Source organism: Lygodium microphyllum, chromosome 29, assembly GCF_053477565.2.
Source record: "Lygodium microphyllum isolate KBCC chromosome 29, Lygodium_microphyllum_v1.1.10, whole genome shotgun sequence".
In the NCBI taxonomy this organism is placed as follows: Eukaryota; Viridiplantae; Streptophyta; class Polypodiopsida; order Schizaeales; family Lygodiaceae; genus Lygodium; species Lygodium microphyllum.
This window is the reverse complement of record NC_141163.1, coordinates 105,862,419-105,889,660: the sequence shown is the minus strand read 5'-3', so window position 1 is coordinate 105,889,660 and position 27,242 is coordinate 105,862,419. Positions and strand designations below refer to the sequence as shown.

General features: G+C 39.6%; 1 protein-coding gene across 3 annotated transcripts; it reads right to left on the bottom strand.

Moving 5' to 3' along the window:
* Window positions 1-5,757: 5,757 nt before the first annotated feature.
* Window positions 5,758-21,255, bottom strand: SMU2 (RED family protein). 3 transcript variants are annotated; one of them, XM_087671357.1, is made up of 13 exons: window positions 20,882-21,255; window positions 19,707-19,787; window positions 19,180-19,326; window positions 11,177-11,344; window positions 11,042-11,090; window positions 10,826-10,915; window positions 10,651-10,719; window positions 9,418-9,504; window positions 9,255-9,294; window positions 8,825-9,180; window positions 8,330-8,746; window positions 7,955-8,234; window positions 5,758-7,398 (listed from the first exon to the last, which is right to left on the bottom strand). In XM_087671357.1, exons 1-12 carry the CDS (start codon window positions 21,073-21,075, stop codon window positions 7,956-7,958), a joined length of 1,977 nt encoding a protein of 658 aa, XP_087527483.1. In that variant the 5' UTR covers window positions 21,076-21,255; the 3' UTR covers window positions 5,758-7,398; window position 7,955. The 3 variants fall into 3 exon arrangements, with proteins under 3 accessions (XP_087527483.1, XP_087527482.1, XP_087527481.1); XM_087671356.1 differs by having other exon boundaries at window positions 5,759-7,394; XM_087671355.1 differs by lacking the exon at window positions 5,758-7,398 and having other exon boundaries at window positions 7,854-8,234.
* Window positions 21,256-27,242: the final 5,987 nt, after the last annotated feature.

The following is a 27,242-nucleotide window of genomic DNA, read 5'->3' as shown; positions in this document are numbered from 1 at the left end:
CATAATTATAAAAGTATGTTTGCACACCAAAAATAACAAGATATACCAAATTGCAAGGTCAAAATATACAAATGGACAGCAAATGAAATATCCCACAAAGCTAAACAATGGCTAGTCAAATATCAAATTGGCATATATTTGATGTAAAAATGATAATTTTGTACTCCCAAAGGCACATGAATTTTTTACAAGTTGTCCCAAGTGTTTCAACTATCTTCTAAGCATAAAACCGTCACCAGAAACCAAATACATGCAAATTACCTTCACAAATCAATTTCAACCCCCATGATCTCTATAAAATGAGCATAATCCAGCATGGAAAATCTGTAAAGATGACAAATCCATCAAAATTTGTGTGCACTCCAAAGCCTAGAGTAATTTAAGAGCCTCTCGATGCAAACAAATCATTGTCGACTACTAATGCTTAGACCTTACAGAAAGGTTTTATCATAAAATAGATGGAATGTAGCTTCCAAATAATGAAAAAATGTGGGAAGCAGAACGATTGATAAATATACATTTACTCATGTCATTTTTAACATTAACAGCATCTTAGAGTATCTGGATTAGTAGCATGATCCATAAACATCACTATCTTGGCAAATCATCAAGTCTCTCCCTCTTTCTGTTTCTTTGTTATAAACACAAGTAGACCCGTTGCTTTAAAAAAAGTAGAGCTTGAGCTTAAGCAAGCCCCTTGCTAGATCCAAGTAGACCCCTTGCTTAAACCCCTTACTTTCAAAAAAGAAGATGCCCTTGTGCTTAAGTAGCCCTTGTGCTTGCATGCATAAAAACCTTGTACAAAGATCTCTTTTTGGGCATCCAAGGCAAGCTATTTTGCTCCAAACACAACCATAAATGGCTTTCAAATCAATACCAAAGTGGGCTATTGTAGCCACAAATCATGGCTCCAGCACTTGCTTGACTCAAATCTAGATCCTGATGATAAGAATAGCACCTCTATCAATGTGCATGCAACAAGCATCAATCTCAAAGAAGAATTTTAAATCCTCAACCTTTGCAACAAAGCTTCATCCCTCATGCTCCTTGCTCCAAGAATAAGCTTCCATGAATACCAAACATAGCTTTAATACCCTTTGAGAGGGAAGCGATGGTGGGATATGAGGTAGAAGCCCTGAAGTGCAAGAGGGTTGAGAGAGAGAAGAGCAAAAAGAGAGTTCTATGGGTTAGTCATTTAACATTTGCCCTAGTTGGTGGAAATTCCAACACTCAACAATTTACTTCCTTCTCTCTTCCATGGCCTATTATTGTGATTGGAATAGGGCAATAGTCCATGAGGATTGCATTCTTTGTCATATGTTTGTTCCATAGCCTTGGCTGTCATAATGGAAATGTCAAACTCCATGGCATTATGAAAGGTATCTATGGTTTCTTGACTCAAGTTGCTCTTGGATACAACCCCACTACAGACTTGGACACATGCTTGCAACTTTTTGTAAAATGGTATAAGTCTTACTATAAACATGGAGGTGATCATGAAGACATGCTAAAGGGATACAAACCCTATTGATGCAAGACTGTGTAATGGCCCTATGGATGCAAGAATGTGTACATGAATATGTTCCTTGTTTTGACTCTTCCAAAAGGGAGAAAAACAGAACAAGAAGGCGACATAAGAGCTTTGGAAAAATATTTTATAAGAAAAGCTACGAGCTTTTTGGTAATAGAGTGCTACAGATTGGACAAAGGAGGAGAAGGGCATGCTATTGGATGCACTGTCCACTTTAGCTTGGAAAATGTGAATTTGACTCCCCAAAATGAGGTAATAAAGCCCAAAAGAAGGTCATGTTTATAGTCAGTTTTATAGGTTCTTTGACCTTTTGAGCTCAATTTTGGGGACAAAACCATAATTTTTGCATTCTCACTATCCACTTTAGCTTGGAAAATGTTAATTTGACTCCCCAAAATGAGGTAATAAAGCCCAAAAGAAGGTCATGTTTATAGTCAATTTTATAGGTTATTTGACCTTTTGAGCTCAATTTTGGGGACAAAACCATAAATTTTGCATTCTTATATATATATATAATATGGTTCCAAATTTTAAAGAAATTTTGGGATACTAGTAACTTCAAATTTCTTTTCTCACTTACACATGCATGCATGCATAGAGGGGTGTGTGCGTGTGCATGTGCGTGTGCGTGTGCGTGTGCGTGCATATATCAAAACATTTTCTTTGCTTGCCTAACTATGCATTTTTTCTCCCATAACAGCACATCCCAACATATTTATTTTGTCTTTTAAAAACCCTCACCATAGGCTAGGGCGACAGACCACACTAGAGCTTTGTGGAAAACTCTCATTAAGCTTTATGTGTTAACCTTCCATTTTTCTCAACCTCTCCCAAGGTCAAATCATTGCCTTAGTGACATAACAAGTGTATTCATTACCTACTTATAGATGTAAGGATTCTTCGACTTTACAAGATCAATTTTCATTGATTGCTTTGTAAAAGTCAAATGCTAATGTTGGCAAAAATAACTTAGATATACTAGTATCCAATAAATGGTTCAAAAATTAGCTCCACACAAAAAATACAGAAGACTATAAAATTTGGTGAACTTGACCCCAAAATTCAGCTTAGAATGTCCAAAAACCTTAAAACCAAATGTAACCATGACCTATTTCACCTCTAGATAAAGTTTCAAGGATGAAATTTTTTTAGCCTTGGGATGCACATGCCACTTTAGCTTAGAAAGTGTGAAATTGATCCTTGAAAATGAGGTAATAAAGCCTAAAATAAGGTCATGTTTATAGTTGTTTTTAAAGTTTTTTTGATCTTTTGAGCTCAATTTTGGGGTCAATATCACAAATTTTGCATTCTTTTATATGTTTTATGTGCATTCAAAGTTTAAAGAAGTTTTAGGATACTAGTAACTTTAACGTTTTTTCTATCGTTCACACATGCATGCATGCATAGAGGTGTGTGTGTGAGAGCGTGTCCATATATCAATACATTTTCTTTGATTGCCTCACTATGCATTTGTTCTCCTATAAAAGCACATCCCAACATATTTATTTTGGCTCTTAATAACCCTCGCTATAGGCTAGGGTAGACCACACTAGAGCTTTAAAAGGTACGAGTGATAACTCCTTGTGGAAGACTCTCATTAAGCTTCAAGTGCTAATCTTCCATTTTTCTCAACCTCTCTTAAGGTCAAATCACTTCCTTAGTGACATAACAAGTGTATTTATTACCTACTTATGCATGTAAGGACTCTTGGGCTTTAGAAAATCAATTTTTATTGATTGTTTTGCAAAAATCAAATGCTAATATTGGATTAATTAACTTAGATATACTAGTGTCCAAAGACTAGTTCAAAAATTAGCTCCACAAAAAACATATATAAGATTGCAAAATTTTGGTGAACTTGATCCACCAAATTTGAGCTCAGAAAGTCCAAAAACCTTAAACAAAATGTAAACATGACCTATTTCAACTCTAGATAAAGTTTTGAGGATGTAATTTTTAAAGCCTTGGGATGCACATACCCCTTTAGCTTAGAAAGTGTGAATTTGACCTCCCAAAATGAGGAGGTAAAGCCCAAAAGGTCATGTTTATAGTCATTTTTAAAGGTTCTTTAACCTTTTGAGCTCAATTTTGGGATCAAAATCACAAATTTTGCATTCTTATATATATTTTATATGGATCCAAGTTTCAAAGAAATTATACTAGTAACTCCAAGTTTTTTTTTTTCTTTCACTCACACATGCATGCATGCATGCAGGGGGGGGGGGGATGTAAGGGTGTGTGTGTGTGTGTCCATATATCAAAACATTTTCTTTAATTGCCTCAGTACGCATTTGTTCTCCTGTGAAAACACATCCCATGTCAAGGAGAGAGCTGAGATGAGAGAAAGAAGAGTAGAAGAGAGAGAAAGGAGGAGAGAGAAATACTAAAAAGATAGAAAAGAAGAGAAAGAAGCCATTAAAGCTGAGTACAAGCAAGTGAGATAAGAGAGAGTAGTATTATTATGATCAAAGATACCAAAAATCACATGCCTCACCTTTAATACCTATGTAAGTGTGACAAGGTACTATTAATAACTCTCTCAGTAACACATGCATCCCCAACTTCTAACAATCCATCCTTGCTCAAAGGTTTTTTCCCACAGTAACAAGGTTACAATGGCAAATAAGGATGGATGAAATAGAGTACTACTCTGATTTCAACTATACAAAAGATGTAATAGGAACCAAATAGTGAATAGCTATTTGCTTAAATGAAGATATAAAGGAAAGCCTCAGGCATATACATAATCGGATGTGTTCAAAAGGAAATTGGAGCCTTCAAATCTTCAAGAAATAGTCTCTATAAAGAGTAGATAGCTTGTTGTAAAAAACAAGGCATGCTGAAGAAAGCTGCCATAACTTCTGATAGAAGTATCCAAATAGGGTGTGTCATATATCAAAATGTAGCTACCTAAGAGTACTTTGACCCCATGTAGGTGATTGAATTCTGAAAATTAGTGTGTGTAAAATATGTTCTAAAACATGCTGATGTCCAGACCCTCGTTTAGACTGCAACTAGCTCCCATATGACTACGTCTCAGTCTCACCAGTGCATCCCATAGATAGGAAAACTCATCCAAAATAGTTCTCTCTTTTTTACAATTGTATAGAAGCTTTGTAAAAATTTACTCCAAAATAGAGTCCCCTGATGATCGCCACAAAGGAAAGGAGGTCGTCAAAGAAAATACTTCTACAAAATTCAAGAAGAACACTCACATAATGGACTCAAAAGACATTGTCGATATGCAAATTATACCAAATCTAGTCATGATAATCAAGTTTGACTAGTTTATTTCATCTTCAAGTTAAAAGGGGTTGCTTTAGTTTTAAAATTTTATTGATTGAAAAGATTTATATTCATTCCCTATATATATATGGTTTATGTCTTTGTTTATGAATTATACGAACATTTAAGAGGATATATAATGTCGAATCAATGGAAACAATAGACATATGGCTATTAGATAAATGGGACCGACAAAGCCATCATCATATGTACTCAACCCAAGGTTCAACATGAGTGTTGAAGTGATTCAAAACTTAAAAAAGCATTGTTTGGTATTGAGGCTAAGAGCTATGCGATGGAAAAAGCCAAGTATGTTGTTATTACATCACCTTAGGTAGAGGAGCTTAGAGATGCTCATAGATGTAAATCCATTGATGGCCTATGATAGGGATATATTACAATACAAGTTAAGGCATCTTTGATGATCTAGATTGCACAACCATTCTTGATCATATTAGATATGAGGTAGCTCACAAGCCAACAAAGACTTAACAAAAAGACTCTATGAATGAGGAAAAAGAGTTCCGTTCAAAACATCACCATTTTTGTGGAACCTTCAAACAACTACAAAAACCTTGCATTTATAACGTTTATGGCATATAATCTACATCTTTCTTTTAAATGGCTTCCAACCAATCCTAGCTCCTTGAATTTGATACAATCGTAGAAAATGAAGGCCTAAATTTGATGACTATCATGCTTGTTTTTTGCTATTTAGCCCATCAAAACAAGTTTCAAAAGTTTGTATCTATTAATTGACGTGTAAAAGATCATGTTTGTCATTTTTTAGATTTGTAGACAATTTGAGACTTAATCTAGATAAATGAAAACAACTTCACAAAATTGAGATGTCACATGAAATATTAGGCACCTTTCAAATTATGAAATATTGTGACCCTCCAAATTGAGGCCCTACTTGTAGTAGCCTTTCAAGCTTAATTAGTCACCTTTTAGACAAACAACTACATCAACCTTCAACAAGGGTATTGATGGTGTGCATCATGCCAATGATAAAGATAATATGGGGCCTGGATAAGGTTGCTGGTATCATTAAAGACATGACACTACACCCTGACTTAGGACCTTCACAATGATGGCCTACAATTGGCCTTTAGCTATGATATACAAGGCCACCTTCTACCCCCACCTTGAGGTGGTTGTTTTCTTCACTAGAATTAGATGTTCTTTTACATCCAAATGTGTATACACTTGGGGGTTGGATGATGTGTATGAGGATGCAAACCTTTGCCGTGGTCTTTAGCTATGATATACAAGGCCACCTTCTACCCCCACCTTGAGGTGGTTGTTTTCTTCACTAGAATTAGATGTTCTTTTACATCCAAATGTGTATACACTTGGGGGTTGGATGATGTGTATGAGGATGCAAACCTTTGCCATACGTTTGGGTGTTGAGCATGGCAATAAGGCACAACTGTGGATGGTATAGAGTTCTCTTTATGAAGCAATTCACAAGTTTCACAACACTTAACTATAAATCACATCTATATAATTTACCAAATGTTCAACCTACATAAAATCAATATGACTATCAAAGTCTTAACACTTATTAGGTTAATTTTAAAGACCTCCAATACCATGGAGTGGGTTAAAGACCTCCAATACCATGGAGTGGGACCTGTAATCCTTCCTATCTAGCCAGCTAAGGCTTTTAAAGCTTTCTTAGAGCATTTACGATAATGCTTCAATCAAAGTTTTCAAAAGTAGGATTAGGTTTCTTATTGCATACGAGTACACTTCAACTCAACCGTCATCTATAATGAAAGCTTAAATGTCTGGCCTATTTTCAACCAAAATGCTCAAAAGCTTGCCAAAGATTAGGGGGTGTGACATACTTCAGCAAATAGAGCTCATTCATAGCATACATTGTATTGCACACAACTTTACACTTCTCTGCTTTACACTATGTATCATTGATTACCTTTTAGCATATCACACTTAGATGTCCAACGACAATTACCATTTTACAAAGTTCTATGACAGGCCATTTTCAGCCTTGGCAAACATTAATCTCTCTCTCTCTCTCTCTCTAATGCACGCACAAACATGTGCATAAAGACTGAAACAAAGAGAAGTGTTTTACAACAAAAATGTCATGTTGCACTAACTAATTCATTGTCTTCAGTGCTAGAGGGTCAGTACACAATTTGTCAACTCTCAAACTAGAACTATTAAGATTTAAAGCCTAGAAAGTGAGATATGGCTCGAGGCATCTTGAGACAGGATATGCCTGCAAGGCAATCTTGGGATTATGCCTACCACATAAAAGCATTCTTGTATGATGGGTGTGACTAACCACCTACAACTAAAACAAATAGAAGACAAAATAAGAGGTGGCTTAAAACAAAAAGGATGCCTTACACTAACTATTTTATTGCCTGTATGGTCATATAGAATGGTAGGTCCACTTTGGAGGAAGGCCCCAATGCAATCAATGTCTGTTGTTCATCCAGCTTGCAGGCAATCCTATTTGCATATAGAGAAAATGCCAACTGCTCTTGCCCACAATCTTGGCTAATATTTAGAGGGAAGAACCCCCCTTGTGGCCACTTGAGGTGTCCTATCTCAAAAAGAAAAAGAAGTGTTAGCGGCAAGTGCAACTATTTCAAGTTTGAACTGTTAAGGGTTCAAAACCTAGAAAATGGGATATGCCATAAGGCAGCTTGGGATTATTCCTACCCTTTGAAGCCTTCTTCTCATTCTCCACTTTCTGCTCCTCCTGCTGCTGCCCCCCCCCCTCTCTCTCTCTCTCTCTCTCTCTCTCTCTCTCTCTCTGTGCAAGTATGCAGAGCCCCCCAGAAGCTTAAATGGAGCCTAGTGTCTACCATGACATTAAATCGTGGGATAACCCTCTGTACCACATACAAATTATTGCCAGAACTTTCTTTTGCTCTCAGAGAACCTCCAAAAATTTTCAGCATGTGGAGGTGCATAGAACAGAAAGTGATAAACCTCTGAAATTGTAATCTATAGACAAGTCCAGTCCCAGTTTGCAAAGGATAAATAAAACCCAAATAGGTGATAAATAAGAAAATAGGATTTCACTATAGCATGTGTGATGCCTCTTGTACATACAGACAGATGATCTGCACAGCAACATGTCTCATAAGGAGTACATACCTCAGACACGTAGCCGCTTTCCTGTGTGAATCTCCTCATCAAAATGCACTGAATCATCAAATGCACCTGACTTCTCCTTTTTCTTTCTGTCAAGAATCTGGTTAATTTTATGAAGTTCGTTGTTGATCTTCTGATCCTTGTTCTGCTTGCGAGTTTTACGTCCATCCTGCATCTTTACACCAAATTGAAAAGCAGCTTTGGGCATTGCTTCCTTCTGTTCGTTGTATTTTGCCCAATCTTCCTCGGTCTCAAAATCCCACCTATGTAAGCGTCCTTTGGCCTGCAAAGAGCAATTTCTAATATTTGTAAGTCTACATGCAAGGTGGATACACTGCTCATGAAGTCAAGATTTACCAGAGAATTGATAAGACATACCCGTCCACCCATATCCATTTTGGTCAAGTCCTCATCTTCATCACTGTCTACGATCTCGCGATTGTATTCCTGATATCCAGGATAACATTCAGAGTAGCTCGCAGAAATGAAGTTTGGATCCTTCTCCCGAGCATCCATCTCCCTTCGCTGCTGAAGTCGTTGATCATCACGTTTGAAAACAGAGCCAAAGCCACGATCCTTCTCCTCCTGGGTCATATACCTCGGGTCTTTTGCTGGCAAAGGAGCTACTTGTGTATTAAAATCTGGAACCTGACTGTGTAGATACTGTTCAGGATAGGGTAACTGATCCGGCAGCCATGGACCAGCATAAGTTTCAGGTGGTGCAGCGGGATATTCATGCCATTCCCCTGTATATGCAGAAGGCAACAGTGGCCCCTGCATACTTTCATATCCTGCCTGTGAAAGCCACGTTCAGTACACTTGGTAGCAAAAAGCCTAAAAGTTTAATGACAAGTAAGAAAGAAACTGAATTACCTGCTGTGACCAATCTTGATTTGCTGGAGGTGGGGGTGCAGGTCCATAGCCTGGCTCACCAAAATAGGAAGGCCACTGAGTATCCCTTGGGGACTCTTCCATATCTTCTGAAAGTGGACTTCGAGAACCATCAGTTCTGCTAGGCACATAATCCACACCTACACCTTCAAAAATATCCTCCTCCTGCCTACGTAAGGTAGAGGCTTTATTCTCATCCAGATTTCGCCCTTTCAGTGGTGGTGGTGGGGGTGGCAGTTGCTCCTGATCTGACTGTTTAGATAACCCATTTGCTGGTCCTACCTCTGCCGTCCTTTCATTACCTCCATTTTCGTAAGGTAGCGAAGATGTTCCCTTACCTGCTAAAATTTGGAACTTCTCATAATCGTGCAATACCAACAATGCCCTCCTGATAGCAGTGTAGAGGAAGTACCTGAATTGTCAGTCTTATCTTTCTTCTTCTTCTTCAAAATCTGCAGCAACACTTAAGATGCCTTACTACGACTATATTGAGCTAAATTTGCCAGCTGAACTGGCAGTTCTATGGAAAAACTTATGTTATACACAAAAAGAATGTCTATAACAAAGGATTTCACCTTGCCAGAGGAGCCCAGTCGTAGATACGTCATTATCTTTGCAATTCGTTCCAACACAGAACCATCAACTCCAACCGTAACCATCTCCTGTGAAGTTGTGATATTCGCAAACCAGAGGATACATTTCATGAACCAAATCAGAAACCACTCCAAATCAAACACTTTGGATTTGACATAACCAATGCTAAAGTAGAGAGCCAAATTTCCAGAAGATTCAAACCATTAAGACTCCAATAAGATTGTGAAATCAAAATGCAGCATGTGCCTGCTATCCACAAAATACCAACTGCAATACCTAGCGAATGGCATGGTCTATAATCAGCAATTAAAACCTTTTTTTTTTGGTTTTGTTTTGTTGTTGGGCGGAAGGGGGAGAGAAGAGAGGAAAGACCAAGAGTAGACCAATTTTTGTGATCAAGCACAACAAAAAATGGAAATAGCAAAACATAACTCTTCAATAGATGTGCCGCTTCAAATATTCAAAAATCTAAACCCATGAGGCCCCCAAGCGACTTAGACTTTTGAAGGGCAGGGGGCCTTACTGTCAATCGTCAAATCTGCCACTTATCGCAATCTGAAAGTGAAGGGTCTCTTGACTCTAGTCAAAAAGTCTGTGACATTTAGATCATTTGAAAACTAAAATTGGGGCCTCTTGAACTTTCAAAGTTTCAAAAAGACAAAGTACAGTGTCTGATATAGTTAATGCATTCATAAAATTTCCTTGGTTTTGAGCCTCACAAGTCACATTTCCAAGGTGTCAAAGTATTGCTCTTAAAGTCTTGTGGAGGACACAATCAGGATAGGCAGGAATACAAGGAGAAAGGAACCCACCTGCTACAGAGTCACAGCCTATGCAGACAGGAGAAAACAGTTGGGCCAGATTCCTGAAGAAAATACTTCAATGTGCAATTGTGGGCAAAGTTTCTTAATGGGGGGTTTCATTGAAAACAACTCTCTGAATCCAATTTGTCTTTCCAACTACCATCTGGTAATAAGCACATTTGCAAAAAATGGTTTTGTTTGATAGGTAAATCTCTGATTGCAAATACTCGAGAACAACTTGTTCACACGTGATCACCTCAAATAAACACGCATGTCAACACTGCACTGTGATATACAATTCCATATGGGTTCTATCTAAGCCTTCACGATACTTCCAGCAACAAATCACCCAACTTTGCATTATACCAATCAGACAACCACAAAGTAGAAGAGATTATGTGATATTTGTACCTGTGGTGCTGGGCAGTCAGCTTTACTCCGATGTAAAGTGGTAGGAATATCATGAAAATTTTCTTCGTCCTACATCCAAACCCAACAAATTGGAAGTGTTCCTTAAGTTAAATTCTACAGAGTCAATAAGGTAGCATGGCATTGATAAAGATTTGATTAAATAACGTGTCATTACAAGATTGTAGACAAAGGCTGTCCTCCCTGGTAAAAACATTTCATTTGCCTTGGTAGAAACTTGAGGATTGACAGCCCACTGATAAACGAGCTGCACAAACAACAAAGATTTTCACTTTGAAGGTAGTAGAACTCCCAGTTCAACCAGTGAATTCACATAATCCTGAATGCACAGCCCTGTGGCCTGCCATAAGTATTGGAGCAAGCATTCACCTACTTTTGCTTGTGCTGTACGAAATACCATTGAGTTTTCTTCTTTCCGCAACCTGTTGTGACATCCAAGAAAAATTTGCACTTATTCTCAAGCCAACAAAAACAGGACCTGCGGATAAGTCTTTTCAAAACTACCAACCTGTGTTTTGCATCTTCTGCATCATCCTCTTCCTCTGGCCTCTTGTCAATCTCACTTCTTACCTTGTGTAGAAGGGCATAATCCAGACCTTTCACAAGGTGAGTGTGCTCAACATCACCTCCGAGAAACTTACTATTTTCTATAGATATTCTGTGAGCATCTGTCATTCTGTATCCGAACAAGAGCTATATTAGATCCAATAAATCCCTCCATTACAACAGCATCGACCAGTGACCACACAGCGATCACCGATCTACTATCATCCATATCTAAGAAGTTACAAAAATCAGTAGAGCTTGTAACCAGTATGTTTTGATTATATTTAGAAATCCAGCACAACCAAAAATTCCTAGTCTACACAAGTTGCGAATAAAAAGTCAAAAGGCATCCACATAACTCTGAAGATGGAATAACAGCCACAAAGAAGATTGAAAGTACTAAAGTAGAATGAATATGCAAGGGTGGCATTAAAGAGGCCATGGCTCCGATGGCACTAGGTGGCTGATACATCAGCACTACAGTAGTTTGCACCAATATCACTCAACGGCGCCAGTACCTGAAACTGGCCTTTGGGTGGATCAAAGGGCAGTAAACTTTAACTTTGCATACACTTAAACACAGAAATTCAGCAACAGAAAATCAGAATAAACCATGGGGCTAGAAAGCTCCTACACCAAAACACAGACCAATTGGCCCCAAATCTTGGCATCTCTTTCGGTATTTCTTTATCATTACTAAACAATCATGACAACTGTTCATGGATCTGTCACGCTTTTGCACATGTCACCAACTACACTCACTAGCTGAGACCAAAAGCACCAAATCTGAACCAAACTGACTAGGATCCCACAATGGCACCTGAAAACCAACACACCTGACACTAGATCTTGTCAAAAAACATGATCTGATAAATTGGTCATAATAAATCTCTCCAAAAAGACTGAATCTCGGCCACGGCTGCCAGACAAATTCACCTGAAGTGACGATTACGCAATGGAAATGCAATGGTCAGCAATGGTAATGGCTGTGGGAGAGAGAGAGAGAGAGAGAGAGAGAGCAGCAGTAGAGAGTAGAGAGTGTGAGATGCACGACGTGTGGGTTGTGTACCCCTTTTAGGTTTTTTAGATAGATATATGTAAAATACAAGTGCTAAGGGTGCGTTCACACTTGAGCATGTATAAAAGGCATAGTGGCCCTTTATTCCCAACAACCTCCCACCTAAGGGCAACGTGCCTTAAGGTTGAAGAAAAGAATCGGCTAAGTCTAAGTATGTACAAAGTTGAAATACATATACTATCCAACTTCCATCATCTATCGGCAATGAGCAAACCGCTCTGCTAGAAGACTCTTCATGAGAAGATCTACGTGGTTATCATCTATATGTACCTTGACAAGTTCAATACTCTTGCTGTCAAGTACATTCTTGATAAAGTGATATTTCACCTATATATGCTTCATCTTTGCATAAAAGATGGGGTTCCGTGTTAGCATGATAGCACTCTAACTATCACAATAAAGGACAAAGGTCACGGTAATGCCAAGCTCTACCACCAAACGTGAAAGCCATAAAGTCTCCTTGCATGCCTCAATGGTAGCTATATACTCTACCTCTGTAATAGACAATGCAACACACTTCTATAGCTTGGAAATCCAAGAAACTACTCCCCCAAATACATACCTTGAAGTAGACTTCTTGCATGACCAACAAAGTCTACATCCGTAAAGTCAACAACAAATGCCTTCTACTTTCCAAAGCAAATGCACAAATCCTTCGTGCCCTTACGATATCTCATGATACCTTGCACTGCTTCCAATACTTTCTACCAAGATGTGCCATGTACATGCTAACCTCTCCCACCACAAATACTATGTCAGGACGTGTAGCAACCATAGCATACATCAAGCTACCCACAACTGAAGCATACAGAATCTCGGCCATTTCAACATTTTCATCATCAAATGTAGGGTTGTCCTCTTCATTGAGTTTCACATATGGAGGCAATGGTATGCCAATTGCTTTCCCCCCTTCATATTGAAACACTACAAAATCTTGGATACATACTCCTGTTGTGACAAATAAAGATCTATTGATCTGTCCCCGAGTATACGCATGCCGAGAATGTGATTTGCCTCGCCAAGATCCTTCATGTCAAAACTATTGTGTAGATTCTACTTCAATGTGTCCAAAGCATAAACATCCCTACCACCAATCAACATATCATGCACATACAAAACCAACATAATAAGGCTACCATCTGTTGTCTTCTTGATATATAAGCAATGACACACTTGACTCCTTTTGAATCCTTGAGATTGCATCAATGTATCCAATGTATGATACCATTCACGCGGTGTCTATTTCAGCCCATACAAGCTTTTGTTGAGTTTACATATCATCTTTTATTATCCCTTGGCCACAAAACCTTCGGATGTTGCATATATATGTCATCATGCAAATCACCATATAAGAAGATTCCACAATCCAATTTTGCCAAAATTTCACAAATTTTACAAAAGCTCCAAATTTGTCTGAGGTCCAATGTGCTCAATTTGCATAGAAATTACATTGCAAGTACATACCAAGACCAAAATTGACACAAATTTTGCAAATTCTGCAAAAGCCCCAAATTGTGCACGGTCCAATGTGTCAAAATTTCAAAAAAAAAAAAAAAAAACCCATCCCACTGCAATTTCCACAAATACCAACAATTTTTGAGACCCAAATGTGTGCAAATTCCACAAATATTACTCAACCGAGTAAAATCTTCAGACATACGCCAAAAGCCTCAATTTCCAAGAGTAAATGCATGCTCAATCTCTCAAATTGTCAAATTGTGCTTACACACATGATAGCTTGCCAAAATTTATAAAGGATAAACCTTTGAAAAAAAGCCTTTTTTTTTTTAACATTGGCTAACGAAATGCCGCTTGCGACTTGCATCGACCTGGGAGCTACTGCAATGTCGCTGCATGCCTATCGACTGCCTTCGCTGAACTGCGGACCAGTGACCTGTTTGACACTTGACCTGCAACCTAATACCTGCGATTAATTACAACCTGCGACCTGTGGCCTGCGCACTACCTGTGTACTAGCACCTCATCCAAACTGGAGAATACCTACTATTGGCACAGCTCGAACTCGCTCCAGGAAGCATACTCGCGATGACCTTCAGTGCTGATACCAATTTCAAGTGACAGTTGCACACTGGAGATATGATGGTTAACAATGGTAATGGCTGAGAGAGAGTGAGTGAACAAGAGTAGAGAGTAGAGTGTGTGATGCATGATGTGTCAATACAATGAGTTATGTATCTCTTTTAGGTTTTTTAGATGGATATATGTAAAGTACCAGTACTAAGGGTGTGTTCGCACCCGAGTACGCATAAAAGGCATAGTGGCCCTTTATTCCCAACATAACCCAACTATGATCAGCTTCACCCAACCTTCAACACCTTTGTCCAAGCTAGAAAAAGGTTCGCCCTATCTTCTACAACTTCACTTTGTTAAGCTAAAGAATGTGCCTTAAAGTTAAATCCCTTATTAAGCTCATTAAACAGCCCCAAAACTCAAACGCACAAGTATGCTTCTATCATAAAGACATGTATTTTTGAAACCTCACTTAACATGTAGATTGATTTTTAATCACATGGTTAAGTGTTGCACATGTGAGGTGTAACTAGGGTTAAGAGTAAATTTACAAGCCTGGGACCCAAGGAAATCACGAGATGTCAACGGCAAAAGTTATTGTAAGTTATGCCACACATGCACTTAGTGGTATCTACTGCCAATTATTGACCTATGTCATTCATGTGGCCATAAGTGTCATTTCGTGACACTAGAGAAGTGACGTTTGATGGTACCTAACATCAAGTTGATGGTCAAAGATGGCGCAGAGTCACTCAGAAATGGAAATTGCCTAGCCAATTTAATTATTAGTCATTCAATTTATTTTTCTCGGTATCAAAATAATTATTAGATTAATTTTTAGTATTTAAAGACTAAAATGTAATATTTAATTATGGATAATGCTAGAGAAACCATTTGGAAAGGCTGCCACTGCCAAAAATGTCCGTGCAAGACAAAAAACGTCTTTAGAGACTGGAGACAGGTATTTTAATGCATTCAGCCTACAAGAGAGAGGGAGGAGATGTTGTTGGTCTAATTTGCAGCCATTGGAGGATCTTCTGAGGCAACTAGGGACAGGAGAAGACTAATCAACAACAAGTGATAGCATCTACAGGCTACTAAGACAAGGCAGTAATAGTAAATGATTGATTTTCTTTAGTTCTTTGCATCTACAAGCTGTTGAGACAGGGCAACAACAATGAATGACTAATTTTCTTCAATTCTTCACAAAGAAAGCCTGAATTTTCTCTCTTCTCAACATTCTCTCTCATCTCCCACCTACCAAAGGCTGAGAAATTTCAGCTTTCTCTCCTATAAAACCCAATCGCAAAAATTAGGGTTTAGCAATAGCCTCAAGAAGTGTGCCAAAAATTGGAAACTCCAAGACTTGGATTCAACAGGACTGAAGTTGTTTTTAATCAAAATTAAGTGGAGGGACTAGAAAATCAATGAATATGGAGCATTTTCCATCTCCATCAAAGTGGATGAAGGCCAATTGACTACCTGAATCAAGGGGCAAATCAGATTGAAGACTTGCTTGTCATTTTGGACAGCAAGGGGAGTTGGAATACCAAAAGGGATTGGGAGAATCTCATTGTACATCAACATCTTTTTCAATTAAGTTAAAGAAATGCCAAAAGAAATGTTACTGCTGTAACTAAGTTGTAATCAAGGAATTACTACCCACCTACAGAAGAATGGCTGGTTTCAGCTTCAGTGTCCCATAAGCAAAATCTTAAACTCCAGTAGGTTTCATCTCCATAAATAGAGTGTGTACTAGGTTACTTAAGTCTTGTATCCTAGTTCTTCATCAATCTACCCACTTTGATGGCTGTCATCTTCATCAACTGGCTGCTCCTCATCATTTCCAGTAACTACTATAACCATTAGCTACTGCAACCCTAATCATCTGGAGGCTGGACACATCTACATTTTATTCTAGGCTCTAGCTCCTGACAACATCATCCACTACTATGTTTGCTTCAAATTGGCAATGCCCCCAGCTTGCTCTCTTTGTATTGCTTATCGCCATTAGTAAGGTAGGCTATGTTTTAGTGATGTAGCAATCCCTAGTCATCACCCAACTGCTAGTTCACTCCTAAAGGCTATAGATCATAGCTCCTGACAACATCATCTACTATTTGTAAAAGGCTATGAGTATTTCAGCCTAGAGCTCCTTATGTAGTGGGATTGCAAAAGGAAAAGATTCAAGCAACCAACGATCTCTTAGAAGATACAAATGAAATGTTAAGATTAGCTAAAAGCAACATTAAAAGGCACAAATAGAGCAAGAGCCTATGCTAGCCCAAATAGAAGACCTCTTTCTTTCAAAGGAGAACAAGTCTTCCTTAGGATGCCCAAGCATTCTAAGACCGTGAAAATAGGACCATGTCCAAAGTCATCGCCAAGGTATCATGGTCCATTCACAATAGTTAAGGAAATAGAACTAGCTTACGCTAAGCTCCAACTTCCTACCACTAGTAAGGTCCATCCAATGTTGCATGTAAGTAAGCTTAAGAAGAAACTCGAGGACACTAATAATGTTATCTTAATGGATGAGATTATAGAACTCTTTGAAAGACAATCAGTAGCTCATGTGAGAGTGCGGAATGGAAGAGAAATATGAACACGGAGAGAAAAGACAGCAAGAAGAAAAGAAAAACATGCATTGAATCCGCAATGAATGTTGAATACAATGGCAAATTGATCAGCCTCTGTATGCAGCCCAAAGCGTCAGTGAGAGCACTCAAATCAAGCTAGAAAGTGACAACAGGCTTGGAGACAATGACAGTGACACGATATAGACGGTGACGGAAACAGAGAGTGCACCTACAAGAGGAAGAAGAGAATAATCTCCCCAAAGGAGAGCTGGCTATTAGCCCAAAGGCCCTAAAACTAGCCGACCAATACCCTAGGGGCTCTAAAATGCAGTTAGCCAAATAAAGACTCACCGACCAACCCCCTCTGAATAACAAAATAATACCACCTTGTGGAAGATAGGCCACCTTGCTCCAATCGCATGCATATTGTCTACTAGCCACTACAAAAACTGAGAACTCGTTGGATGCACAGCATAGCAACCAAAAACGTCAGAAACGTTTAGAAATGAAATGTCAGAAACATGTTTCCTTTTTTATATAGGGATATTTAATAGTTTTGATTGGGGAAAGAGGTCCTAAATCTCTATGGAACTCTCTTAAACAAAGAATGGCTACTTGAGCTTGAGTGATAATAGAGTCAATTGAGAAAAATACATGATATATTACATATCCATAATTCATTATTGACTTGTCACTTATGTCAAAGTTAGAGCCATACTATGGTTTAGAACTCAAACATTATGATTCATATATATCATACAAAGAAAATTGAAATTAACATGTAAATAGTCTATCTATAATATGGACTGAGTCAAGTTGCAACATCATGATTTTTATTTCAAAACAAATCGACAAAATATCAAAATCAAGAATGAATCATAATGTATCATAAATAACTCATAAATGAGACTAAAGTCCTATAATATTCAAATCAGACAAGAATAGATACTAGATTGACAAAGTCCAATAACTAAACAAAATCACAAAAAAATCAGTCTCTCATTCAAAATCATGAGCCCTCACGAGTCATTACACATCATCATCTTCATATTTAACATTGCCCATTAGTTTTTGTCAAAAAAACCATGTTTTAGGTTCCAAGTCACCAAAAAAATAAAAAATTTTAAAAACGCCCACGTTTTACACATACTTTAAGAAATGTTTCGTAAGTTTCAAATTCAACAAAATGCGTTTCTTAGCTGCTATAATGTACAATGTGAACACACCTAAACCACCCATCTGACTCAAACTAAGGCTCACAGACAAGAGATGACGGTGCATGACAAACATGACTGCTAGCAGCTCGTGAGCCGCAGAGGATTTTAGATGTTTGTCATAGACAACAAGGAATGATATTACCAAGAGTGTTTGGTAAAATGGAAGGGTGTGCTTGAAGAGGGTTCAATGTGGGAGCGGGTGAGCACATTACAAAGGTTAAATTCTAGCTTACAATTAGACCTTCCTAGTAATGTTCTCAAGAACTTAAAACATTTCTTAAGGGGGAGAAAATGTCACATGAAATAACGTGAGGTCGATTACGTGACATTATGGGAAACATTGAGAGCTGCAACCATCTGTGTATTATTTTGATGCACATACAGGGTTCAAGGGATACAACTAGTTATGCACACTTGTATTTGTGTAAATAGGGGCTTGGACAACCAATTACAAGTTTTAACGCCAATTAATGTGTGAATAAGGCTTAGGACCATTAAATCTAAGGTGATGTGACAAGCATTAACCTTAGTTGCAATACTACATATTAATGAATGTTAATAGAGTCGCGTATCAGGTGGTAGATTGTGTGGCCACTTTCCCCTCTTTTTGCAGAGACATTTTCAGCTTTGGCTCTTCTCCAAATTTGTTCAACTACATCCTCTCTCTCCTCTTTTACATGTGCACTCTACCAAGCATGTTCAAACCAAAAGCAAACCCATGGGCAACCAGGGCACCTGACTAGAAGGTCAGACCTGACTCTGGAGACTGGTCATACTGCCCAGACCCAGCAGGCACCCTTCCAACTTGTTTGAGCAAGTAGTGCAGATTGAAGGTGCACCAGAGATAAAAGTGCCCGATTGCATGACTAGATTAAGAGCCTAGCTGACCATGCTTGTACTAGAAGCCACAAACAAGACTGAAACAACCCTATTATAGTAGCATCAGTCAAAATTCAACCCTCATCATTTTACCTTGCTCTACCTTTAGTTTGTGTCACCAAATGAAATGATGACTTGAATCTTATTAGAAATGCAAGTTGTGAACGGTGATGTAATGTACCTCAGATCCACAGTCCCAGGAGGTGCAACTGCATGAAGGGAGCCTAGTTCTGTTGCCGTATGATCATAATCTGGATTCTGATCTTCCCGACGTTCCTTGGCTCGGTCACGGTACTTTGGTAATTCTGGCTCTTCTTTCTTCTCTTCTCTGAGTAAAAAAGCACAATTATGAGTCAGTGAGGCGAGAATATGGCACTTACCAGGGCTAAGATTAGCTATTCTTACCCAAACAGGGTTCTGCAAACCCCATCTACCAAGTTGTTTCACTCACTCCATCAGCTAACTTTTTCAAATGCAGAAGTTTCCACACCTTATTACTGAACAGAGTGAAATAAGTGCATAAACTTATTCCAAAGAATTCTGATCAGTTGCTGTCCTATTGTTCGAGCAACAAACATGGCACTTGAATTGGAGGGATATTTATATATTTGATACTACTTGAACATAAACCTGGAGCCTTTGAGCATAAACATGGAGAAAGTCATCTTTGTCAACCAGAGAACAACAAAACAGCAAGTAAATACTCACTCTTTTGGCTTTGGCCGGTACTTCCTTTGATGCCGCTTCTCACCCTCACCATCTGCAGCGTCATCAGGACGTTTAACACGACTGCAAAAGATTTATCAATGTTAGTAAAACTGCCCCATTGTTAATACAAAACAATGATCTTCAGGCAGAATGACAGCAACCAAGGTGCAGTTAGCTTCAAAGTGAGAAAACATAAAGCTACACTTTCAATATCGATAAAAATTTGCCAGAATTATGCTTTGTGTAATGTTAAAAATAGTCATTGTCCCAAACACAGATGACCGAAAACTTGATCGTTTGAATCAACAAAACAAGCAGTTGAATTTTTTTAACACAACTTCTTTGAATTTTGCAATTACAAATCAGTCAAAATAAAGGATTGCAAGTCCCCCAAGCTTTGCTGCCTGAACATGTCTCTACTTGCAAATATCTGTACAGATCAGCTATGACACTTCCAGGCCACCAGTAGGCAACATGTGAGAGCATCCTGAGAAAGCCACTAGCATAGTGTGTACTTCTGCTATGCACATGCATATGAGCAATTCAAAAGAATTGTCACCCCAAACAAAAATGACCAAAGACTCTATTGGTTGAACCAACCATACCAGAAGTTGAATTTTTTTGAGCACCTCGTCCTTCTAACAGTTAGATTTTGCAAGAAGATACTAGTCTGAATAAAGGATTCTGACTCTGAAAAAGCATTGCTGCACTAATCTGTGTATAACCTGGCAAATAGCCAAATAGACACAGCTATGACACTGAGGTGTCAACAATGTGTAAAGTATGGGAGCATTCTAAAATTGTCAAAAGGGTTTGGAATGGCTTGATAAGCATGTAGTGAACTCAATCCTCCATAAACAGCCAAGAGCTTTATATGGCACCTGTTCGACTGCATGAATTGTATTCGCAGGACTTCCACCATGCACATGCCTATGAGCAACTCAATGTTCGCGAAAGACATTTTTTGGTAGCAGTTACAATGGCCTTCATCTTAACAGTTTGGATGAATTTTCAAATCAAATTCCATGTGGTACCATGTTGATGATCAAAAAATCTTGTGAATTCTTAGGATTTCGACGACCCTCTCAGAAAACGTGCAATTCATGTGACGTTAACCCTTCCGTTTTTCTCGAACAGTGGAGAAATCCCGAGTTTCAGACAGAGAAAAGGTTAACCTGCGGGAGCGTTCCTTGTGGTGTGGCTCCTCGGCTCTGCGCGGCGTCTCCATGATCATGCGGCGGAAGTCAGCATTTGAGAGGTACTGATCACCATTGCTGCTGCTGGCCTTGTCCTTCTTGGGGGGGCGGGGAGGAGGAGGCAAGGGATTGGACACGGACGCGTCCTCCACGGAGTCCACGGCGATCCCCATGACACACGCCACAACCTCGCTCTCGCTCTCTCGCTGTATCTCTGCGCGCGCTCTCTCTCTCTCTCTCTCTCAGCCCTGGTCTCGAGGCTCGAGCACTAAGCCCGGCCCGTTCCCTCGTCCGTCATACCTCGGTGGTTCTGCGCTCAGTGCAACACAAATTTATTACCTAAGCCTTTAATTTCCGGCATTTCAATTGAAAACTAGGCTTTTGCACGATCTACTTTAAGAGGCCGCTTGGGTGGAAGAATATCTTGCGTTCGATTTGGTAGGGATATTACCTTCTTTACTCGTGCAAAGAAAACATACTACATTCTATTTGGTAAGTATATAGCGCTAAATATGGAGCATACAAGTGAAGATTATTGCCTTTTGGTTGGACATCCCTGTTTGCAAAAAAGCACAGATCAATCATAATTGGAATTGTGATTGACTAACCATTCACTAAGATCATAATTAATTAGAATTTTCTTAAAAGGGATTATACCTCCATCAATATCCTATTGATCAATGGTGGCTAAGATAGTCAAAATGGTAGATGCCTTGGATGATGATAAAGAGGTTGCATTATTGGCAGTCAATGCTCACTTAGAACCAATTTGTCTAGCCGATGTCATGCTGATTAGTCAATAGTATCTAGATCCCCATTCCCCATTGTATCCTACCCAAGAGTCGATCCTAGTATAGGACACCCATGCATGGAGAAATCACACTACCATCCAAGAAGATTCCATTTTAAGACAATAAGACATGGTAAAGGAAAGTAAAAATGCTATGCAAGATGTTTAACACCTTTTATTAGAAACAAGTTTGACATATAGATTCATTAAACCCTCCACAATAAATATAAGATAATAAGAAGAATCTAATACCATTGAAGATGAAGTTGTGAATTAGTGCTTTCCCTTTTTACTACTTTCACTTTACTCATCTTTCTTCTTATCGTCGAGCAAGGGAGCATGTTACATTTGAGATATCTTTATGTAATGCACCCACTAGCCTAAGCCTAGGGTAATATTTAGTAGTCATTCAAGGTCCACTCCCACTCGTTGTCATCCCAACTCCACTACAATTCTCAAACTTTTTGAACTACATGATCCTAAGTCTACCTCACAATAAAGCGTTTGGCCTCAACTCACGAGAATCAACCCGAGGAGTCCTACTGACCTGATAATCTCTCATAGCATTCCAACACCTAACCTTGAATATCACTTTGTAAGCATCCAAGGCTGAGAATGAACTAATATATTGCACTTGATTCAAAGAGAGTGAAAGACAAAGTCGAGCTCAACCCCTCTATCCACGAGTCAATATCTCCACTTCAACCCCCTAAAATGGTGCTATGTTGGGACCTAAGACTTGACCCTAGGAAGTTATTGTTCGGCCACCCTAGCCCTATTTTCCATTAGTTGAAAAGCATCCAACTAATCGAGTCCACCTAGCCATTTAGTATTTTCATTAGGAAAATTCACTTGCCACTTTCCCATTTATGGACATAGTATTCTTAGTTTTCTAAGCATAACATGCTATGCACATTGTTTGATATATAACAACAATATCATTAATTATCCCTTAGCACAAGGTTTATTTTACGTCTTTATTAAATACATATAGACAAAGAAAAGTAAGTCATTATTTCCCATAACATTTGTTTTGATATTTACAATACCAATTCCACTCATAAAGAGCCATATATACAAAATATCCACCTTACTACAAGTAAGTCGTTCTTTCCCATAACATTTGTTTTGATATTTACAATACCAATTCCACTCATAAAGAGCCATATCTACAAAAGATCCACCTTACTACAAGTAAGTCGTTCTTTCCCATAACATTTGTTTTGATATTTACAATACCAATTCCACTCATAAAGAGCCATATATCCAAAAGATCCACCTTACTACAAGTAAGTCATTCTTTCCCATAACATTTGTTTTGATGTTTACAATACCGATTCCACTCATAAAGAACCATATATACAAAAAATCCACCTTGTTGGAAGGTAATCACCTACCCATAGTTTCAGGCTTACAATGCACACTAAAACCAATGTCCCTCTAGTTCTCACACAAGACCTTCTACCTAAACATTGATTAGGCACTAGTAGGTGGATAAAAATTAGGCTCAAGTGTAAGAGCCTCAACTATTGCCCTTAGGAAGGCACCGTTCAGAATTTAGGCAATCACACCCGATGTAGCCTCTTTGTATGGAGCAATTGGGCTACGGATACACAAGTTTGTTGAATCCCATAAGCACAGTGGTGGAAAGTGCTACCTACCCAGAAGATTGTAAAGTATTGTACTTGCCTATCATTTGAATGCAATGTCATAGTACTTTTGTTGTTAAACTCAGTTCGGGATGGCAGAAATATGAACCAAGGAGCAGAAAAATGACAGAAAAAGAGCAAAGGCGCAAAGGTGGCCCCTAATGCTAAGTTGAGGCAAAAAGCATAATTTTAAATGGAAGGCGCCTCCAAAAACTCTTGTAAAAGAGCACCAAGCTCCCTCCTGTGCCATTTGTAAAAGAATAAACAGGTGTAGGCTTAAGACAAGAAGAGGGAAATAGGAAAAAGGGCCTTGCTGCAATGACTGGTCATGTGAAAAGGGATGGGTTCCCATGGGATTTTGAGGTTTGTATATAAAGTTCAAAAAGTGAATGGAAGATCATTCTTTGGTGTGTGGCTAACAAGAGACCTCCCTCCTTATCCTCTTCTCTTCACCTTGCTTGTGTGTATGCTCTTGAGTGAGGGAGTGAGTGTGTGGGAGTGAGGGATCAAGAGGGTGAAGCTCTTCACCATCTCCCCTTCTCTTCTTCTCTTCTCTTCTCTTTTCTCGCGCGCACATGGCTATGGCGGATGGAGCTTGATGGAGGAGACTTGAGGATGCTTGAGCTAGCATCTAGGATCGTGGAGCTATCGGTGTGTGCAAAGGAGGAGGCAACTCATTTCGGCATCGAGGTAAGCTTACTACATTCATAGGATTGAAGGCACATCGGCTAGGTGAGAGATAGCCATTAGAGCTCACTTGGAACGCTTGAACAATAAGCGGTCCATGGGTCTTGGCAGTTGAGCTTGAGCTCCCTTTACATTTTGGTTCTGTTGCGGGGACCAACGAATTCAAGCTTGAGCACTTGCGTGCCTCATATCGAGCATCAAAGTAAGGGATTCATCCATGAAATGGAGCTTGAGATAGGCAGGAAGTTCAGGCTTTTTAATCTTCGATACAAGTAAGTATTTTGGTTATTTTGGTTGTTCGATGATTGGGAAAGAAAGGGAAATCATTTCAATTATTTTCTTTTGATTCTTATTGCATTTAGCATAGGTTAGGATTAAGAAATCAGATTGGAGAGGTGTAGGGTTTATTGCTGTAAAATAGGGCACAAATCAGGGTAAACGGAAAAAAAAAAGAGTGTTTGAAATGATTAATACCAGGAAGGGAGTGATTGGGGATAGCAAGACCTTGCCCGGGAAGGGGTTTAAGGGCCAGGAGACCATAGAAGAGCTCATCTTTCACCCTAGTAGTGAGAGAGAGAGAGAGAGAGAGAGAGGGAGAGGGAGACAGTTTCCATTGGTGATTTGATTCGATCTTGCTATCGGGGAGTTCTTTGCACGCTTCAAGTATATCAAACCCTTCCTACTATGTATTTGTTGTAATCTGAAAGTCGGCATGCCTAGTGATTGCTTGGATCGTTGGATTCAATGAGATCATCTTGCGCTGCCGTTGTCACGTGTGATTTGGCTCGTCTGAGTGGCTTGGTTTTGGGCCGAGTCCCAAAATCGGCCCTTGGCCCTTGTGCATTTGGGCAATTCGACCCATCTGAACGAACAACTCAGCCCAACTGACTCGGACACCCACCTCTCAGCCCTCTTGATTCGGACACTCATCCCTCGGTCCATCCAAGTCAACCATTTGGCCAACTCAATTCAGCCCCAACTTAGCACTTGACCCTCGGCCCACTCGACCCATTAACCTAACTCATCCCTTGGCCATATCCATTCAGCCATCTGAGCCACAAATTCGGCCACTATTCCTATTCGGCCTTTGGCTCATTCGAGTCCACAACTCGGCCCCTGCAATTCGGACGAGTTGGACCGAGTCAGACTTTTGCAAATTTTGTGGAAATTTGCACCAGACCCAGCTAGATCTCAACAACGCAAACCTTTGCGAGCCATCCCAATGCCCATAGCTTGATTTTGGCACAAGGAATAGGCGAATTCACAAGACGCAGCTGCTTAGCGGCTTGAGTAGGTTGTCGAGAGAGTCAGCGCCTTAACACCAACTACTAGAGGCTTAGATCCTAAACGAACCTAAATCGAGTAAGACAGCACAACAAGAAACCCTAAAATCTAGCAAGAGGGCCAGAAATTGATCGAACAAACCTATCAAGCCTAAGATGAGACAAGAGTGTGCAAGCCGCTTAGACACTTGCTCTTTGCACTCACCTTGACTTCCAGTACTTGAAGTACATGTAAAAATAGCTGAAAGTCTGATTGAGCACAGGTGTACGGAAAAGAACACACTCAATGAGTGGAGGTAATTAGAGGATTGTATATAATAATTAAGGAACTCACTTAAATAAAGAACGAGAAGAAACCCACCAATAAGAGAAGATCCCAAGACATAGATGAGCAATCAGAGCCCAACGTAGGACTAAGCGAATAGCGACAAAGATGTGGATCTACCCAACCTGCTTAACCTTATTGACAGTTTGGTGGAGCACAAGAATGCAAGCATGTCAAAAGAGAGCTTAGACCACAAACAGAACGAGGAACTTGACTTAGGAGTTTTCCCAGAAGTGATCTAGTAATTGGTGAATAGCTACGATTCTCATGCTCGGTATGAGCATCGTGGTAGAATGGTAGAAGCCATCATAGTTGACCTAGAGGAGGAAAGGAGACTAGCCTACAAAACACTGCTAGGCATTACTGGAATACAACCGAGACCAACAGACTAGGAGTCTGAGGCAGAATAGAGAGATGCAAGAGATACAACAAGTGATGAACCTACCAGGCAGGAATTGAACTGACCATGAGAGAGCGCTAGAAGGAGACTTGACACTAAGTGAGCTTCTCATGAAGCGATTTCTAGACAACACAATAGCAGAGCAGAGCGCTGCAGCATTAGCTACATCACTACTAGCAGGGTTAGAGAGCCAACCTAAGATACTAATTACCGCTAAGCAACTCGATAAGTACTAGTCCCAAGACGATCCATATAGCTTTATAGAGGAGTTCGAGCAGGTCTACGAGGCCAACGATCTCACTGACTTGACTCAACGCTCTCAAGCATTCGGGCTTTGCTTAGGTGACAAGGGTCAAACTTGGTACACGAGTCTAGATGCCGCAGAGTAAGTGAATTTCAATGGCCTCAAAGACATCTTCATTAAGAGATTTTCCAAGCCCAGATACTCTGACAACCTGCTAGTACAACTTATGAATGTCAAGCTAAAAGAAAAAGAGGACATCTGCGGCTATGTGACCCACGTAAGGAGTCTCTTCAAGAGAATCCCAATGGGCGACCAAAATAGCAATGTCAACGGTATTCATCAGTGGAATATGAAATGAGGGGCTTTATAAAGCCTTGGCAAGCAACTCGAGCTTGTAGCGAGACGCGCTAGCTAGGGTGTTTGAAGAGGCCATTCGAGTAGACGACCAATTGAAGGAGAGGAGCTCTAGGAACTCAAACCAAGAAGAGACCAACTCTAGAAGTTTGGAGAGAGCTTTAGCATCTAGTGAGCAATCTCGCTCAAGTACCCAAGATAAGGGAAAGGCCACGGACACCAACTAGGAATTGGCTGACATGAAAATGGAAATAGCCAAGATGCAGTTTTTGCTAAGACGACCAACACGACCACATGTCTAATGCGTGTATTATGGCGGGAACCACTTGCCAGTCGAGTGTCAAGACCCTGGGTCATGACCTTGTGCTAATTGCGGAAGGTTTGGTCATGACGTTGCGCATTGTAGATTGCCTAGGAGACTTCTGTACTCACAACCATATAGTCAACCTTACCTAGCGAATAGGCCGCAACAATTCTTCAGAAGGGGAGCCCCATTGGCCCTTCCCATGCCAAATGATGTTAAGCCGGCTGTTCCTAGAATGGATATAAATGCTACTAGAATACCCAGACCACCTGATCCCTATGTGACACATCCAACGAGCAACAAT